Genomic DNA, 18,893 nt, shown 5'->3' on the forward strand with positions numbered 1-18,893 from the left:
TAATCCTCAATCACACCTTTAACACCTTAGCAACTAAGGAATTTACTGTGCATGCCTTAGAATTCATGTTCGTTCATTTTTATATGGTTACAAAACATTATGGTAAAATGTCTAAGACCAGAGATCTTGGGAGATCCACCTGTAGGACCAGAAGCAATGAAAGCAGGGACTACTACATTTGGAGGGAAGGGGTAAAATGGGTCCCAGCTAGGGACCACTCTTCTCCTTTGCACCCCTCTCCCCTGGACTCAAAACTGTGTAGGGGAGACCCACCTACCGAGATTCTGGGGGCACTGGAACCCAGATGGTGTTTCCCCTCCCTATGTGGGCTTAGGAGAAAATTGCAGAGAATAGCCAGCCAGAGCAGAAGCAGCCAAAGCAGGGACCTCTGGGCATTCCAATCAGAACTGTAGAATATTTTTGACTGTTTCTGCCCTGGCTGATCAACGGTTGGCTCCTTCCCTCCTCAGTCCCCTCACCTCGGCTTCACTTCCCACCTGTCCCTTTTATTCTTGAATCCTGCCTCGCCTCCTTAGCCCCCTTCCCTTTTCTGTCCATTTAAATGATCTCTCCCTTTTCTTCTCCCCCCCCCCCATGCGGAACTAATATCAAATAGCAAAACCATGTTAAATCACGCTGTTCCCTCTAAAAAGAAAAGGAGGACTTGTGGTACTTCTCACGAAAGCTTATGTTCAAATAAATGTTAGTCTCTAAGGTTCCACAAGTCCTCCTTTTCTTTTTGCGAATACAGACTAACACAGCTGCTACTCTGAAAGCAGTTCCCTCTGCTTTCATTTCTACCCCTTCCCTTCCCTGCATCTATTTTTGTCTGTTTAGATTCTAAGCCCTTCAGGGCAGGGGTCATCTACTATTCTGTCTTTGTACAGTGCCTACCACAATGGGGATTCATTTTGGGCTGGCCCTTAGGCACTACCTTAAGAACACGACTGATAATATAGTAGGAGTGAATAGGCCAGACAGGCTCAGAACCACCAACGCAGGCTATTGCATGCCTATAATTTAGTCACCTTTCTCAACAAATCTTAAAGGAATAAATAAATAGTGCTGATATCTCTAATCCGTATAAAACCACAGGATTCTTTTTAATTCCTGATTTTGTCCTCACCTCTCTGTACTGCCAATTCATAAGCCCATTTTAAATCCTCTGACGAAAAATAACCAGTGAGTTCATATAGTCTAAGTAAAATATCCATTGGCAAAAATTCTCTCAAACTTTTTTTATTCCTCCCTCAATTTAATCAGATGGAGGGGCTTTCTAGTGTGTTTGCTGTTCAAAAACTGCATGTTCTGCTATTGCACTGTTCAGAAACATGCTGATTTCTCTGCTACTTGATTAATTCAGAATAAAATCTACAGCGTGCTGGATTTCAACATTTGTGCCGTTACTGTTGCATGTGTCCACTTATTCCCTCAATTTCTGAACCCATTATAGCCTTATATATGCATTCAAATGCTTCATGACCTGAGTGACTTCAGGTTTTTATTTTACATTGTCTTGAATACTGAATGTTCTCTTACATCTGAGGGGTTTTTTTGTTTGTGTTTGTTTTTTCCAGCATCTTTACACTCTGATTTAGCTGCTAAGGATCACAAGGTAGAGTTGTCTGTAAAACAGATATTTTTAAAGATGCAGCAATGAGACTTCTGTAAAATATTAATATTTACCATCTAATATGCATTTCTTGATGTTTCTGTCGTATCATGGTGTGATATTTGAGCATTAAATGTGTCCACCTGCGGAGCCCAGTCTTAGAGCCTCTGCAGTCAATGGGAGTTTAGCCATTGATTTCAGCTGGGAGCAAGATCAAGCCTGTAGTGTATAAATACGCAAGAGAAAGCTCAGGGTTTACTTTTTACTTTCCTATAATTTTGGGGCAGCCACCAGTCTCTGTATTTGGCCCAAATGTGAATGTTTTTGTATTTTTTTTTTTTTTAGTTGCCTTTGTTTATGTTTGTGTTGTACAGTGTCAAGTTAAAGGTAGGTAAGATTTGTAAGGAAGGGAAAATATGAGGGTGCAAATGAAAGGGCCCTGTTGTTCATCAGTAATATTAAATATGAAGATCCTTTAGTGTTTTAAAAACAAGATTCTTAAATAATCGATTAAGCCTCGCAACTCATTTGTGATCAAAAGTATTATTTGCTGCAATCAGGTGTAAACTAAGACGCAGAGACAATAAGAAACTTGTCTAGGATCACACAGTGTGGCAAGGCCAGGTCTGGAACACAAAAGTCTTGACCTTTCCTGCTGTGTCCTAACCACTAGACCACTTTCTCCAATTGCAGATTTAGTGAAGGTCTTGATAAGTTGAGTGTACAGCTGCGGTTTTGCTCACTTGTTTGTTTGTCTGATAAGTAATCCCAGATGACTTCTGCTATCAAAATTGTAGGAAAGGATTTTAAAGATGCAACAAACTTTGTCATTATTAACATCCGTTTTGCTAATTGTTGTCCTGGTTATATAGTATACTACTTTGGCTTAGTGTGAGGTTGGATCCTTCAACCTAGTCTTCCTTGACATCCAGATAAATTAGTTAGAAAATCAGCTTTTGGCAGCCATGGTCTCACATAGCCATCATTCTTTGATTCAAACAGAGCAGCCAGCTTTGATTCTGTAGCTGTTAGAACTCAGTGTGCATCATGGGTAATGCAGTGTAAGTTGCACTACAGGCATGATCGCTGTCTTATTGCCCTGCTGATGAGATGAACAGATCCTACTTGCATTCACATATGTCACTTCTATTGATGTATTTTCATTTTTTAAAGTATGTATGCTTGTGTGTGTTAGATGAGGAGAAGCTATTGCAAGATCTGCACAAGTGGTGGAGGGCAGAGAACCTCCGAACCCATCTATATTTAATTTTCCACAGCAGTTTTTATTCCTTGGGGGGATGGCAGGTTATTTTGAAGTGTTGATTTTTCACCTATAATCTTAAATATCTGTGAGAAGTGAAAACGTATCCAATTTGTTTCCATGTCTCTCAATGCCTTCCTCCTCCCCATCTCCTTCCCCCTTTTCTACTGCCTTTTTGTGCCTTGGTGCTATTAAAATCTGATAGTTTGTGGTCTCTGCAGGCTTCTTTATAGCAGATCCTTGCTAATGTCAACTGAGCCAGTTCAGATGGCTTCTTTGCCCCCCCCCTCTCCCCCCAAAAAATTGAGGTGCAAACAGCATCTTAAAAGGATTTCCTAGGCCCAGTAGAAAGCCTTATTTGTAATTAGTAATGTCAATATCACGAGTTATTCCAAACCATAACTTTCCTTTTTTTCAGTCTGTCCACTTCATTCACTCCTTCGGTACAGTGCTGGCAGCAGCCTTTTCCTCTTCCTGGCTTCTGACAACTAAATTCCACCCTTATATTGAGACTGGAATGATACAGTATCACTAGAGTCAGTCAGTCTGTCCCTATAAAAAGAACAGGAGGACTTGTGGCACCTTAGAGACTAACAAATTTATTTGAGCATAAGCTTTCATGAGCTACAGCATCCAATGAAGTGAGCTGTAGCTCACGAAAGCTTATGCTCAAATAAATTTGTTAGTCTCTAAGGTGCCACAAGCATTCCTTTTCTTTTTGCGGATACAGACTAATACGGCTTCTACTCTGAAATCTGTCCCTATACTTAGTCTAGTCTCCTTTTTTGTTTTGTGATTTCAGTAGTGAGGCTGTTGATGCTTAACCTCCTAATGTGTCATCTGAGTATTGTGGGGGAGAGGAACCAGTCCATAAATCCAAAGTCTTCTTAAATAGACAGGAGCCCTGAAGAGTATCTTACTATAAATTGGGAATATCAGTGAGTATCATAAATAATACAGGTACATCTCAGTTGGATAAAACTAGGAGATGGTGGAAGCCCCAAATTAGAATTGACCTATAGTAATAAACCCTCTCCTTGGCCCAGTTGTGCCTTGAAGGGGTGGTGATCAGTTTTTATTGAGCACGTCGCTGAGGAACTCGCTGTGCTTTACAAGCATGAATGTAGTTAATCTCACACAAGTTCTTCCAGGAAGTAGTCGTATCCCTCTCTTATAGAAGGGGGGGGGGGGAAATGAGGCACAGAGTGAATAAGGCCTACGTTTTCAAAAGTGGTCACTCCTTGAGGGGATCTCAGCTTTGGATGGCCAATTTAAGATACCTAGGCCTGTATCTTCAATGGGTGTTAGGAGCCCAAATTCTTTTGAGGAGCTTATCCCTAGAGTTTTTTTTGTTTTGTTTTTGTGTTGTTTTTTCAGAGATGTCTAGCACACACAGCTCCCATTGCTCTGAATCTGAGTTGTGGGTGCTCAGTAGTTGATCAGTGACTGCTTCTGAAAATTTAGGCTCAAGTAACTTGAGGTCTCCTGACTTCCAGTTCTCTTACCTTAATCACACATCCATCCTTTCTCCCCTTGTATGGCAATTCAGCAGTGTTGGAAATGGAAGATGCCAGACTAATCCAGGAGGAGAAGACTGATAAGAGGAGGGAACTAAAGGAGGCAGGAGAAGCTGAATGACCCCTAGTCCGTCTTACGCCTCCTTGCAAATGTGCTTCAGTGACTACAGGTTAATTGGCAGGTGGCTCCTTGCAAACCTCCTGCATTCCTTCCTTGCTCCCAGCATGCCCTTAGGCATCTGCCCACCAACCCATGCTCTGCTTCTCTTGTCCTGAAACATTCAGCACAGCTGCAAGCGTGTGCAAAGCCTGATCTAACAGAGCCACTAATGAGTGATCAGCTGAAGCAATGTGGGGCCTGCAGGTGAGATGGGTAATGAGGAGAGCTGGCAGAGAGGGTGAAAGAGGATGGGGGACCAGCAGGGGAAGGAGGGAGACCAAAGAAATAAGAGTTTAAAAAAAAATTGCCAGGCCAAGAAATAAGAAGATTAAAGGCAAGAAAGGGGCTAATATATATCGAAAGAAGGAGAAAGGACAGGGAAAAACAGCCTGGGCCCAAAGCATGGAATAAGAACTGTGTCAGGGTGTGTGTACTTGTTTCCCAGTGGGCAATGGGGAGGGGAGAAGCCCTCTGTGGCTTCCCCCCCACTCCAGGTGTGGAGCAGTTAGACAAAGTGGGGGTTGAGGGGAGCCCATCAGGAGCCTGTGGGGTAGCCAGACTCCTGGCCGGGAGCTGCCAGAGGAGCTGAGAGACTGGTGTCTCAGCTCCCCACACTTGCCCCTCCTAGGTTGGTGGAAGTGCTCCTGATGAGGACGCGTACCATGAACCCAAGGAGGGTAGTGTGGACATACAGCCACCTCAGCTATTACTGCAGTGGTGAAAGTCGACCTAACCTAGGTAGACTTACATTTCTAGTGTAGCCATACCCTGAAAAATCGCTGTTTACCCTCCCAGACAGAGTGAATCTCATGATTGTAATGGTCACTACAAGGGCAGAGCAGTGTCCTCACACAGGATGAGAATGTGACTCCTAAACCGTGGCTGGGTGAAAGTCTGGTGATGGCCTCCTCTTCTGCTAGTACTCTGAGGAACTCGTATCTGGAATCCATTTTGGAGGAAATGAGTTACCTTTTAGTACTGTGGCTCTCAACCAGAGGTACACATACCCCTGGGGGTACTCGTTCTTCCAGGAGGCACATCAATTCATCTAGATACTGTATTTGCCTAGTTTTACAACCGGCTACACTAGCGAAGTCAGTACAAACTAAAATTTCATACAGACAATGACTTGTATTTACATTTCAGTGTATAGAGCCGTATAAACAATATTCCAGTTGATTCATTTTTACTCCTTTAATTATAAACTTAGAGTGAGCAATTTTTCAGTACTAGCATGCTGTGACACTTGTATTTTTATGTCTGATTTTTGTAAGAAAATAGATTTTAAGTGAGGTATAAATTGGGGGTACGGAAGACAAATCAGACTTCTGAAAGGGGTACAGTAGTCTGGAAAGGTTGAGAGCCACTTCTTTAGTATAACCATTGTCAGGAGTAATGGGGTGGAGATGATCCTCACCAGCCCATTGCTATTGTAAAATAAGACCTACTCTCCTAACTGCCACAGTTCTGTTTAAATCCTTTATATGATGGGGCAATATGCAGCCCAATAACAGTTTGGAGAAAATGACTTTAGCTGTCCTTAATACCAAACACAAATCACATTTATTAAAATGGTCATACTTGCCTTGAATGATATTTTTAATAAGGAGGGGGAAGGTGTGGTGTTTGACAGGTGAATTTCATGTTTGATTCTGTTCTCACTCGTGCGCATGCGCATACACAAGCAACCTTTTAAATTAGTGGGCAATGAAGGTGGAGAAATGAAGAAAGCATCCAAATATGCAGTGGAGATCTGGCTTGCTTACTTGAAAAGTCTCTCCCACATTGTGCAGGAGGGCTGCATGTTGTAAAAGATAATTACTTCACTGCTGCTTCAAAGGTCAGACATGTGGTACCAGGGAGGGGGTTTACAACCAAAATGAGATTAGCCATACCAATCATTCAGGGCTTGCATTCACTGCTGGGAAAAAAAACCCCTAAAATATTAAGAGGGAAGATGCAAGAATTTCAGAAAATCCATGACTTGGCCCCAAAAAAAACAATGTCTTTCAAATCAGTACTGCAACTTTTTATTAATGGCATTGAAGGTCATTAAGAAGCCATGTACTGAAATAATCATTATTAAAATGTCAGTGTGGTAATCATCACAGTAGAAGGATTATTAAACATTTTATAATTTAAGAGGGGAGAAGGGCAAAAAATGTTAGCGCTAAGAAAGAAAAAATATTAAAACTTTGTGATAGTCTGGCATCGCTTGTCATAACTAGAGTATAAAACAAAGTTTAATGTGCTTGTACTGAAACTACTTACGTGGATAGATTTTAATTAGGAACTTACTAGGTACAAACAAATGCAGCCTAACAATTCAACCCTCAACTGGAAAAATTCTTTTTAGCGCTGAAAGAGGCAGTATGATGCAGTTTGATAAGGAAAATCTCAATGGAATTTATTAAGATGGAAACTGTAAGTGTAGATTTTTTTTAATTTTATTTTTTTTAAATGGGTGGCTTCATATTTTCAATGTCAGTTACTAAATTTTGGATAACTAATTTTTTTAAATTGAAATCCAGCTGTATTTAAAGGGAAAGGGATTTAGTTTCCTGTCAGCTTCCTTTTCGGAAAAAGTGATTTGTGTATAGATTGAAATCTTTCCAGTTTGCATGTATGAAAACTCCTTTTTTTGAGAGAGTCACATTTTGGTGGGGCAAGGAAAGAGGAATTGCTTTCAATTTTAAATGTTTGTTGAAATATTTGGAGAAATCTAAGAGCCTTTTTTTCCCCACTTACACAACTACAAACTGTTCAAGCCAGAAGAGGTTTGACAGTGTTAACTTTGATCTGTTCTGGCACTGCAATCCACTGGAGAATGTTCTTTCAGAAATCACTCTGTACTTTGAACTGCTGAAGGGACTGCTGTGGTGTGTGTCTAACAGGGACCTTAGCGTTTCATTTCTAAGAGACAACAGAAAAGCTTTTTTTATGTTTGAGTGTATGTGAGCTGTATGAAAGTAATACATGAGACTGTAAATCAGGGTGAGGGAACACAGAATTTTATTTCTTGCAAGTCCTGGTGTATCTCCTCTTAAAACAAAAGGTAGATAGGGAAAGTGTGTGTTTTGTGCACACGTGGGAAAGGGAATGTTGCTGAGTCTTTTGAAAACCAGTGTAAATGAAAATCCATTTCCTGTCAACATGGTATGTAAGCAGGATAAACATGGAATCTGTCAATGTTTGATTTGAGCTGTATGAAAAAGAAATATGGCATCTTGTACTGTAAGAGTTTTCCTAACATAAATGGAAAAAGCTAATGCAATATGCCATTAAAGAATAAATGGTACTTCAAGGTAAACTTTGAACAAGATTCAGTTTAGAAAAAATTCTGTTTATATGTCACATTTCCTGGATTTCTCTTCCCTTGGTTCTTTAGTATTAGTATTATTTGTATGAAAACAGAATATTTGTTTCTGAGAGGTCTCAAGTAGTCCTAATGCATATTCCACACCTGAAGTTATGGTCCTTTTTGTTAGCTAGGAAACACCATCTCCTGGGGTATTTTAAAACTTGATTGGACAAAGTTCTACCAAAATATAGTGTGAGAATAATCCTGGCAAAGCGATTAGATGACCCTCATAAATATTTTTCCCCATCTTTAATTTCTATGAATGCATTATACCTCACAGGCCACAGAAAATCTCAAATTTACTTTGGGTAAGGGGGAAAAGAATATTTTTATGCTGCATTGAAACTTAAAGATGTGACATTATTTCTTATATTTTGACCTACATGACAAATATAAATATACATTTTTGTGGTTTTCAGTGGACTGACATAGAAATGAATGGAAGAAGCTCCTTTTGGAAATGTTTTTTTGCCTATAAATGGTTAAGTGAGTTATTCAGAATATTACTAAAAATTGTTACATAAACAGGAAATCTCACTTTTGCTGCCTCAAGACCTCTGCAGCAAAAATAGAAATGTTTAAGTAAATGCTAAATTTATGATAGTTGGCCTATCCCCTACATGATCCTACAATATAAATAACTACAGGTGAATTTTAACAAATAGTGAATTAAGTCTGGATAATCTGAAGCTAAATAGATCTGTACTAATAGTTAACTGCTGAGATCTTTGGTGTATAATACTTAATAGAGGCTTCCCCCCCCCCTTTCTTTGTTTATCTAGTGTTGAAGGCGAAGCTGCAAGTAGTGAAACTGGCACATCTTTGGATAGCCCATCTACTTACCATCAAGGACCTATAACCCATAGTTCGGCTATAAGCCCAGACCATTACGACCATTCTGCTTACGGGCTGTATTCTGTCTCACCTGGGCAGCAAAGATCTCGGAGGCCTAAGCTTCAGCACTCAACATCAATACTGAGAAAACAAGCAGAGGAAGAAGCTATTAAAAGGTCAAGATCACTTTCTGAGAGCTATGAACTCTCCTCAGACCTACAAGATAAGCAGGTATTTAAGCTATCTTGCTTTATTTATGAATAAGGCAAAAGGGTCTGTTTGCCAACAAAAAAAAGCTTTAGGGAAGTTCACGTGTGCTGCTGAATGACTCATTTTTATTTGTCTGAATCCAAGTTAGTTCAAAGCTGGCATAGTTGAATATTATTAAAATTCCATCCCCTCCACTCTGCTTTTTCTTTAGCTCACTGAGGCAACAGCCAAAATAAATGAAAACTTAATTCTCCCAGTGGTTATGATTTTATGCATTTGGCTTATCTTGTTCACAGTGTGAAATAATGCAATTTTTTTTCTCGGTTAAAATTAATAATTTTAAACTTGGAATGGTTTTGGTGCTATTGAAAGAAAGAGACTGTTTTCTCTATAGTCGCACTAAATTCAAACTGCCAAATCTTGAGTTGTTCGTTCATTTTTTTTTCTCAGTCAGGCAACACTCCATTTGACTTCACTAAGATCTGAATAGAAGTTGTATAAAGTCTTCCGGAGGTCTCTCTTAAAAAAACAAACAAAAAAACAAACAAACAAAAAAACCCCTTCTTTTCTAAATGTATGAAACATTTTAAAACCACATTTGAGGTATCTTGACAGTAGCCTTATTTGGAATGTTACCTTCCACATTCTATCCAGTGTGTCCTTTTTGAACCAATGGTTTCACAATCTAAAATAGGTAAAGCACGTGTTTTTTTGTTTTTGTTTAATTGAAAGGTTTGTAGTAAACAATACACCAATATATGTAGGTTCTGCTACAGAGATCATATTTACTATACGCTATTTTGTTTACTGTGAGCCATGCACTAAGTCCTATGTTGGTTTGTTTTAATGTTTGCTGTGACAGCCATGATCAGCTGAAAAAAATAAAATACAGGAACATTATCTAAAAGGTAAGATATTCTAGATGGGACTAGAATTAAGCTCTTTGCCATTTTTATTAGAGTATGCATACTGCAAAAAGAGGTGCACTTCAAAAGAATATGCATTTATACAGTATATTTCTGAGTTACAATGATCTCTGGTGTATAAATTTGTATTAGTAATGGAACAGACAAGTTTTTCCAATTTAACAATGATCAAGATCAATTTAAATACAATGTTTTAGCTCATTTTAAAGTCGTACAAGATATTTGTAGGAATGAAGTTCATTCTGGCACATACTAAGCTTCATTGACCGACCAATTTTATAGGTAGTTATTCTTCGAGCTGTACATTGATCTGTGAAACACAAATGCATTCAAAGCTGTACAGAGGAGAGAAAGTGACCTGCTCGCAGTATTTGGCCACGTATTGATAGTAAGTGGCGAAAATAAGGACTCTAGTTTGCAATTTATTAAAAGATTCAGACACAGCTTTTGGGTACCAGGGAACATCAACACATTGAGACACGAAGGACCACATTCTGAACTGCGCCTAGGAGGTACAGCCCAGGGTTGTGGGGTAAGTGTGGCTTTAAGCCAAATTCTGAGTCTGGCTGGGGGCATGTCCAACCTGCAGTGCAAGTTAGAGCAGCCACAAGGGTTTCTCTAACTACGTCAGCACTGAATGGCCCTTTATGGGCCTTTTTGCCAGCCCTGGCATCCCTGGCACACACCTACACCGGGTGCTGCACAGAGGATCTGTATAGAGCTCTTGTCTGGCTGAAGAGGCCCCCTGCACTGCAGATATTCCACAGGGTCTAATTTCATCTGCCCCTCTTATGCCATCTTAATGGAGAATCAGGGCTGCAGATGTTACATTATGAAGCATGCATTTGGCCTCGCAGACCTATACTAAAAGATACTAATCCTTCAAAACAATATAAACATGTGGTGGATCGCTGTTCTGGAAAGCTTTAATTGCAGTCATGAAAAATATTTAAGCTGTTAGCAAATATAGGCAAGGGTGTATCAGAAAGCAAGATAAATAGTTGAAAGATATTATAAAATGTAGCCACAGGGCTAGTGAGTAATTGTGTGTTTTGTTTTTTTTTCCCCCCTTCCTCCCTCTCCCCCAAATACTTTTCAATTGAAGGGCCCAACAAAAAAAGTTGATCCTGGTATACTTGATGTGTTGGTGTCATCTTCTGGATGTGGCTAAAGGATAATAACCTTAGGATGTTTTAAGGAAAAACAATCCTTGCTCACTCTTGGGAAATATATTTTATGAAATGTCAGCTTTAGTTTTACTGTTCCTTTTGAATTGACATTAGTAGTTTTTTAAAGACAATAAAAATCATGAATTATTCATACAGTGTTTTGAGATTAGTTAACTGAATATTCTCCCACACAAAATCATATACATTAATTTGTATGTTTAGCTATTAATAGATATAGTAGTAAATCTATTTGATAGGAATTGATCGGTTATGGTAACACTAGGTCATAACAACATTTCTGATCTTCAGAACATTTTACCAACATCCTCGCAGCATCTCTGTGAAGTAGATAAGTCAGTATTATCTCTGTTTTACAGATGAGAAGATTGAGGTAGAAAGTGTAAGTGTCTTGTTGAAAACCAGGTTAACTTAAAATACACCCCTGTTTCATTGCTTCTTGAGGTTGCTTGAAATATTTGCAAGCTAGAAAAGGTGAGCAAGCAAGTATCTTAAGCACACTGCAGCTGCAACCATACATCTGGAATGGTTTCTCAGAAAAATATACATTCTTTATATATATATATTAAATAAAAATTGGAAATGGCATTATGACAAGCTTTTTTTTTTTTTTTAAAGGACCACTCAAATAATTTTATACGAAATTTATATAGCTGATGTACTGAGTTTGAGGGTTTTATTTTTTTACACGTTGAATATTTGTCTCTTTGAAAGTTCTTTAGATGTATATAAATACCACAGAAAATTTTATATTTTAGTTAAAGATCTATCTAAGCATCCGGTGTCAGCTAGTAACTTTTTAGTGAGTCCTTGCATTATAAAATATTTATTTATTTCCTTTCTAGGTGGAAATGCTAGAACGGAAATATGGGGGCCGTCTCATAACTAGACATGCTGCTCGTACTATACAAACAGCTTTTCGCCAGTATCAGATGAATAAAAATTTTGAGCGGCTTAGAAGTTCTATGTCTGAAAATCGTATGTCAAGACGCATTGTGCTGTCCAATATGAGAATGCAGTTTTCCTTTGAAGGACCTGAGAAAGTCCATAGCTCCTACTTTGAAGGGAAGCAAGTTTCTCTTACAAATGATGGGTCAAAAATAGGAGCCCTTGTCCAATCTGAATGTGGTGACCTTGGGGAATCGGCCACAATGAAATCTCCAGCAGCATCCACTGATTTTGCTGATGCTATAACAGAACTGGAGGATGCTTTTTCAAGGCAGGTCAAATCTCTTGCAGAATCAATCGATGATGCACTAAATTGCCGTAGTCTACATTCTGATGAAGTCCAGACTCCTGATCAAGTCAGAAGTCGTGAAATGGAGAGGGATAGTTGTAGTCAAATTAAGCCAGCAATCCATAATGTGGATCATAGGAAACTTGATGAGATGACTGCATCGTATAGTGATGTTACATTATATATTGATGAGGAAGAGCTATCTCCACCTCTTCCCCTTTCCCAATCAGTGGACAGACCGTCTAGCACAGAATCTGACTTGAAGCTTCGGTCAGTGAACTCTTCTCAAGAGTACTGGTCCATGACCCACAAGGATGATAAGATAGACACTGATACGAGCTGCAGGAGCACCCCTTCACTGGAATGCCAGGAGCAAAGGATGAGAATGGATCATCTGCCATTGCTAACCATAGAACCACCTAGTGACAGTTCAGTGGACTTAAGTGATCGCTCAGAAAGAGGCTCATTAAAGAGACAAAATGCATATGACCGGGGAATCACTAGTCAGCAAGGAAGCCCGAAACATATCCCACATAGTATTCCTACCAAGATTATATCCCGAGAAGAACAGGAGGCTAGACACAAGCCAAGGCCTATTGATAGTCACTTAGCAATTAATGGCACAGCAAACAGACAAAGCAAATCGGAGTCTGATTATTCTGATGGTGATAATGACAGCATCAATAGCACTTCCAATTCTAATGACACAATAAATTGCAGTTCTGAGTCCTCTTCTAGAGACAGCCTAAGGGAACAAACCTTAAGCAAACAAACGTACCATAAAGAAACTCGGAACAGCTGGGATTCGCCTGCCTTCAGTAATGATGTTATCAGAAAACGCCATTATAGGATTGGACTGAACCTTTTTAATAAGTAAGTACAATGCTGTTCTGTTTTCCCCCTCATTATTTGGTAATATTTCAGTCCCTCAAATGAAGGAATATGTAACTGCGAATCGGAGGATGAATAAGACTGATAAAATAACCCCCCAGACCTACCGCTGGAGGAGTTTTAAGTAAGAAGCAAAAAGAAAGCAGTATATGTGCATAGAAATCATAGCAGTTAGATATGGAAATGTGCCAGTTAGGTCATATACCTGTTCCCTTGTCAGTGCAGTGCATGATAGTTCTGTGTGGCGTGTTACTGGTCATCATGAATAAAGTTGACATCTTTACAGTTAGCAATGAGTATGAGAAGAAAAATAGCATATGGCAAGGCTACGATTTACTCACTGAGATTGTGGAAGTCCTGGAATCTGTGACTTCAGCCTGCAGCGGTCAGAAGCTGCAAAGTCCCTGCTGTCCGCAGGGACAGGGAACTGCGGGGTACCTCCACCGCCTCTGGAGCTCCAAGCCAAGGGTGGGGGGGGGGACCCTTGAGCTCCGACACCCAACCCCTGGTGGGGACCCCTGGAGCTCCTAGCCCCCATGCAGCTGCCTCACTGTAGGCAATGTGGGGACCCTCAGATCCCCCATTTTGTCACAGATATTTTTAGTAAAAGTCACGGACCGGTCACGGCTTGTGTGAATTTTTCTTTATTGCCTGTGACCGCTCCGTGACTTTTACTAAAAATATCCATGACAAGTTTTTGCCTTACTAATGATTTGAAGAGACTATAGGACAAAATAAACCACTAGCTTCTGGAAAATGATTCACCCTGTCTGGCTTTTGGTCATTGTAGGTATAATAGAATCAACTTTTTTCCCCCACGTAGTCATATGTGGATGTTATAAATTTTGTCACCCATGCATTTAATAATGCCAGGATTTCACTCATTTTTAAAGTCAATGGGGAATTTTGCTATTGACTTCAACAGATAATTTCTTCACTTGAGACCATTGTGTAACTGTTAAAAGCAACCAATACAGAGAGTATAGGGTAAGACATACTACTTTTTAAAAATTCTTTGTCTTCAAATTACTGGAGTTAAACAGTCAAATCTAATTACAAGTAATGTAATCTGATGGTTAGAGCAGTGATTTGGTAGTAGAATTTCTAGATTCCATTCTTGGCAGTATTATTGACTTTGCTGCATGGAAAGATACTTTTGTGCCTCTGTTTTCCCCATCTGTACAATGGGTATAATTATATTACTTAGTCACAAACTTCTTCTGGGCTTAGTTAACATCTATAAACCTCCTCTGTATGTGTAGATGAAGGGTGCTGGACAAATGCCAAGATTCATTCTTCTTATCCTTTAAAAAACATTGGCAGCCATGGTGCTATTTGTAGAAGTGTTAGGAATTCTCCTCGAAGTGTTGCAGGACCTTTTTTATGAGAATTATATAGCTTCTAATGAGCTACTGGGTGCTTCAGTTTCCATTGCAATTTCATACAAGTCAGTTTACTGTTCCTATTCAACTGCCAGCATTGCAATTTTTGTTTTATTTGGATTAATAAATCATCAGTGTGTCTGTTATATGCTTTAACATTGCAAATCATATAAATCTGTTGACCCCTTCATGTATGGCTTCATATTCTAGTACAATACTAAATATGGATCAGCCAGGTCTGACTGTAAAAACCTTAAGGTGTAGGGGTGTGTGTGCTTTTTGAGGTTCTTTGCAAAGGGCATTTAAAGTGCCTCTAATTCACTGGCATCTTATAAGGGGAAGGGTGTTGCAGGCTTTTCCTGCCTAGAAAGTGAACTGGGGGAGAAGGGCATTTCCATTTTCTATTTTTAGAATATCTTCAAAGATTCAAGTTGGTTGAAAAAGGAGAGAACAATGAAACGGTTTGGATGACCTTTTAAAATGCTTGATGTGGTGATGCATTTCTGTCAAGTCATGAGTCCCTGAGCGTGGTGTGAGGTTTTTTTGTTTTTTTTTTTTTTTCATTGAGCTTCAGGTCTGACATACAGCTCTTTTGGTGGGCTGTAGAAAACAGACTTAAGGAAAAGTACTCAGGCAACACACACAAATGAATGATGGCATTTGAAACTGTCAGCTGCTCCCTGGTCACATGCTGCCCTGTCAGTATGGAGCTGACGATGCGGGGAAAAACCAAATAAACCCCAAACATGTACAGAAGAGAACAGAGGAGACTGTTTTTCAAAAGACATTTAAGTGATCTTTCTGCATTGTTGGTTGGACAACTGAGAGAATAAAGAATGCTTTTGAATTTACTAAAAAGAAAAGGAGTACTTGTGGCACCTTAGAGACTAACAAATTTATTAGAGCATAAGCTTTCGTGAGCTACGGCTCATGAAAGCTTATGCTCTAATAAATTTGTTAGTCTCTAAGGTGCCACAAGTACTCCTTTTCTTTTTGCGAATACAGACTAACACGGCTGCTACTCTGAAATCTTTGAATTTACTGTTAGTGATACAGTGTTTGTTTTTTGTTTATCCTGTCAGTGGCAAGACCTCAGAAACACAGTAATATACAATAACTCAGGTTTACTCCTGGGGGAATTCTGCACCAAAATGTTAAATTATGTGCAAAATATTTTAAATTCTGCATATTTTATTTGTCAAAATAACATATAATCTCTCCAGTTTCAATTATTTTGGTAATTTATTTCAAATTACCTGTCAACAAGTATGTCAAAAATACAGATGACGACAAAAAAAATTCCACCAGGAGTAGAGTTAAAGAAATCATTTCGACAAGCCAATTTCAGTTGGGAGGTACTGGAGGGGGCTGTGTGGGGCACTCCCAGACACTTGCACCGCATTCCCCACAGAGCCTAGCTGTGGAGCATTCCTAGAGACCAGACACCCGCACCTTACTTCTCCCAGAGCCCATACATCCCCCACAGAGCCTTTACTCCCCCCAGCTTCTTTTACCGTCCTGCCAGAGGATGAAGTGTGGGGTGGCTCTGTCCTTCCTTATCCTTTACCAGAGCTGGGTCTCCCAGTTCTTCTCCTGTCCCCAGGAGAATGAGGATAAAGCTGGGCAACCAGAGCATGCAGAGCTAGGCTGAGTGCTCTGCTCACTGCAAGCAGGAGAGCTGGATTCCGCAGAATCCAGTGGTCCCTAATGGCTGCCAGCAGCTTTGCAGCCCCAATTCTGCAAAGGAAACATGAAAGTCTGTGCAGAGTTAATTTTGCACACGTTCTGCATTGTGCAGTAGCGTAGGAGTACAGGTTACACCTTTTGTGTGTGATTTTTTTTTTTAATTGTGTGTTTGATTTTCCCATATGAGCGTCCTATGTTGGCACATGGCTGCCAAGTCTTACAAACTTGCACTGAGTCACCCAGATTCTATGGATAGGATACTTGCACAGATCATGCCAAGTTTCATATAGATCTTGCTTGGCACTAGAGCTCTTCTTTAAGACCCATGGCATTGTGTAAGACTTGCAGATGCTGGCTCTGTCCAAGAGGGCAATTACACCTTCTTTTGGCAAGGTAAAAGCAGCAGAGAAAATTATTAGCATGGTGTCTGTTTGCTGTGAGAAACAAGTAGGTAAAGCTCCTAGAACAGTAGTTTTCAAACTGCGGGTCGCGACCCAGTACAGGGTTGCAGACTGTAAGGGACTGGGTCGTGGTGGCTATGGTCAGCACCGCCAACCAGGCCATTTAAAAGTCCCGTCGGCGGTGCTGACTGGCTAAAACAGGCTAGTCCCTACCTGTTCTGACACCGCTGCTGACCGGGAGTTGCCTGAGGTAACCCCACACCCCAACCTGTGCCCCAAACCTGGAGCCCCTTCCTGCGCCCCAAACCCTTCATCCCCAGAACCTGCACCCCCAGCCTAGAGCCCTGATTTCCTCCTGCACCCCAACCCTCTGCCCTATCCCAGAACTCCTTCTCACACCTTGAACCACTCAATCACAGCCCAACCCTCTGCCCCAGTCATGAGCCCCTTCCACACCCCAAACCTCCTCATCCCCAGCTCTGTTGGGTCATGGACATCAACTGGGTCACCAGAAAAAAAGTTTGAAAACCACTGTCTGAGAAATACACTGACTTCCCAATGGGTATCATCTCACTTAAACTTCAGACAGTCATCAGCTCTGTGAACATCATTAGTGCCAATGCAGCAACACTCATAACTAGCCCCGAGGAGAAGGATATATTTTATGACTCTTTGCATCAAGTCATCAAAAGAATACCAGCAACTGAGCAACTTTTCCTCCTTGGTGGTGATAATGCAAGAGTTGGTGCAGACAACAACTCGTGGCCAGATTGCCTAGGACATTTTGGCATTGGCAAGATGAATGAGAATGGCCAACGACAACTTGAATGCTACGTCCAAAACCAAATGTGCATTACCAATTCATATTTTACAGGAAAAGATCACCACAAAGTGTCATAGTGACATTCACAAGCAGGCCACTGGCACCAATTAACAAAGTACCTTGTTATCATAAGGAGGAAAGACTTACCCTTCGTGCAGAATACTCGCACATTCCACAGTGCTGGTTATCTGGACCCATGGAAAAGAAGCCCTTGAGGAATTCCACCGTGATTTCAACAATTTCCATCCCACCATCAACCTCAGCCTGGACCAGTCCACACAAGAGATCCACTTCCTGGACACTACGGTGCTAATAAGCGATGGTCACATAACCACCACCCTATATCGGAAACCTACTGACCGCTATTCCTACCTACATGCCTCTAGCTTTCATCCCAATCATACCACACGATCCATTGTCTACAGCCAAGCTCTACGATATAACCGCATTTGCTCCAACCCCTCAGACAGAGACAAACACCTACAAGATCTCTATCGTGCATTCCCACAACTACAATACCCACCTGCTGAGAAGAGAAGAAACAGATTGACAGAGCCAGAAGAGTACCCAGAAGTCACCTACTACAGGACAGGCCCAACAAAGAAAATAACAGAATGCCACTAGCCATCACCTTCAGCCCCCAACGAAAACCTCTCCAACGCATCATCAAGGATCTACAACCTATCCTGAAGGACGACCCATCACTCACAGATCTTGGGAGACAGGCCAGTCCTTGCTTACAGACAGCCCCCCAACCTGAAGCAAATACTCACCAGCAACCACACAACAGAACCACTAACCCAAGAACCTATCCTTGCAACAAAGCCCATTGCCAACTCGGTCCACATATCTATTCAGGGGACACCATCATAGGGCCTAATCACATCAGCCACACTATCAGAGGCTCGTTCACCTGCACATCTACCAATGTGATATGCCATCATGTGCCAGCACTGCCCCTCTGCCATGTACATTGGTCAAACTGGACAGTCTCTACGTAAAAGAATAAATGGACACAAATCAACATCAAGAATTATTCAAAAACCAGTCGGAGAACACTTCAATCTCTCTGGTCACTCGATTACAGATCTGAGAGTGGCTATCCTTCAACAAAAAACCTTCAAAAACAGACTCCAACGAGAGACTGCTGAATTGGAATTAATTTGCAAACTGGATACAATTAACTTAGGCTTGAATAGAGACTGGGAATGGATGAGTCATTACACAAATGACAAATCCTCATGTTATTTCTCCCACCCCCCCATTGTTCCTCAGATGTTCTTGTTAACTGCTGGAAATGGCCTACCTTGCTTGTCACCATGAAAGGTTTTCCTCCTCCCCTCCCCCCCCCCCCGCTGCTGGTGATGGCTCATCTTAAGTGATCACTCTCCTTACAGTGTGTATG

The 18,893-nt window shown here is 40.7% G+C and overlaps 1 protein-coding gene across 21 annotated transcripts in view; it reads left to right on the top strand.

Annotated features, from left to right (window-relative positions):
- IQSEC1 (IQ motif and Sec7 domain ArfGEF 1) overlaps window positions 1-18,893 on the top strand; it is a 711,560-nt gene that overhangs the window by 619,505 nt on the left and 73,162 nt on the right. For all 21 annotated transcript variants that reach the window (XM_043518057.1, XM_038409151.2, XM_038409166.2 and 18 more), the window contains 2 exons: window positions 8,694-8,976; window positions 11,914-13,178. In XM_043518057.1, coding sequence (XP_043373992.1) covers window positions 8,694-8,976; window positions 11,914-13,178 — 1,548 coding nt within the window. The remainder of the gene's footprint in view (window positions 1-8,693; window positions 8,977-11,913; window positions 13,179-18,893) is intronic.

The sequence above is a fragment of the Dermochelys coriacea genome, chromosome 7 (assembly GCF_009764565.3).
Source record: "Dermochelys coriacea isolate rDerCor1 chromosome 7, rDerCor1.pri.v4, whole genome shotgun sequence".
Taxonomy (NCBI): Eukaryota; Metazoa; Chordata; order Testudines; family Dermochelyidae; genus Dermochelys; species Dermochelys coriacea.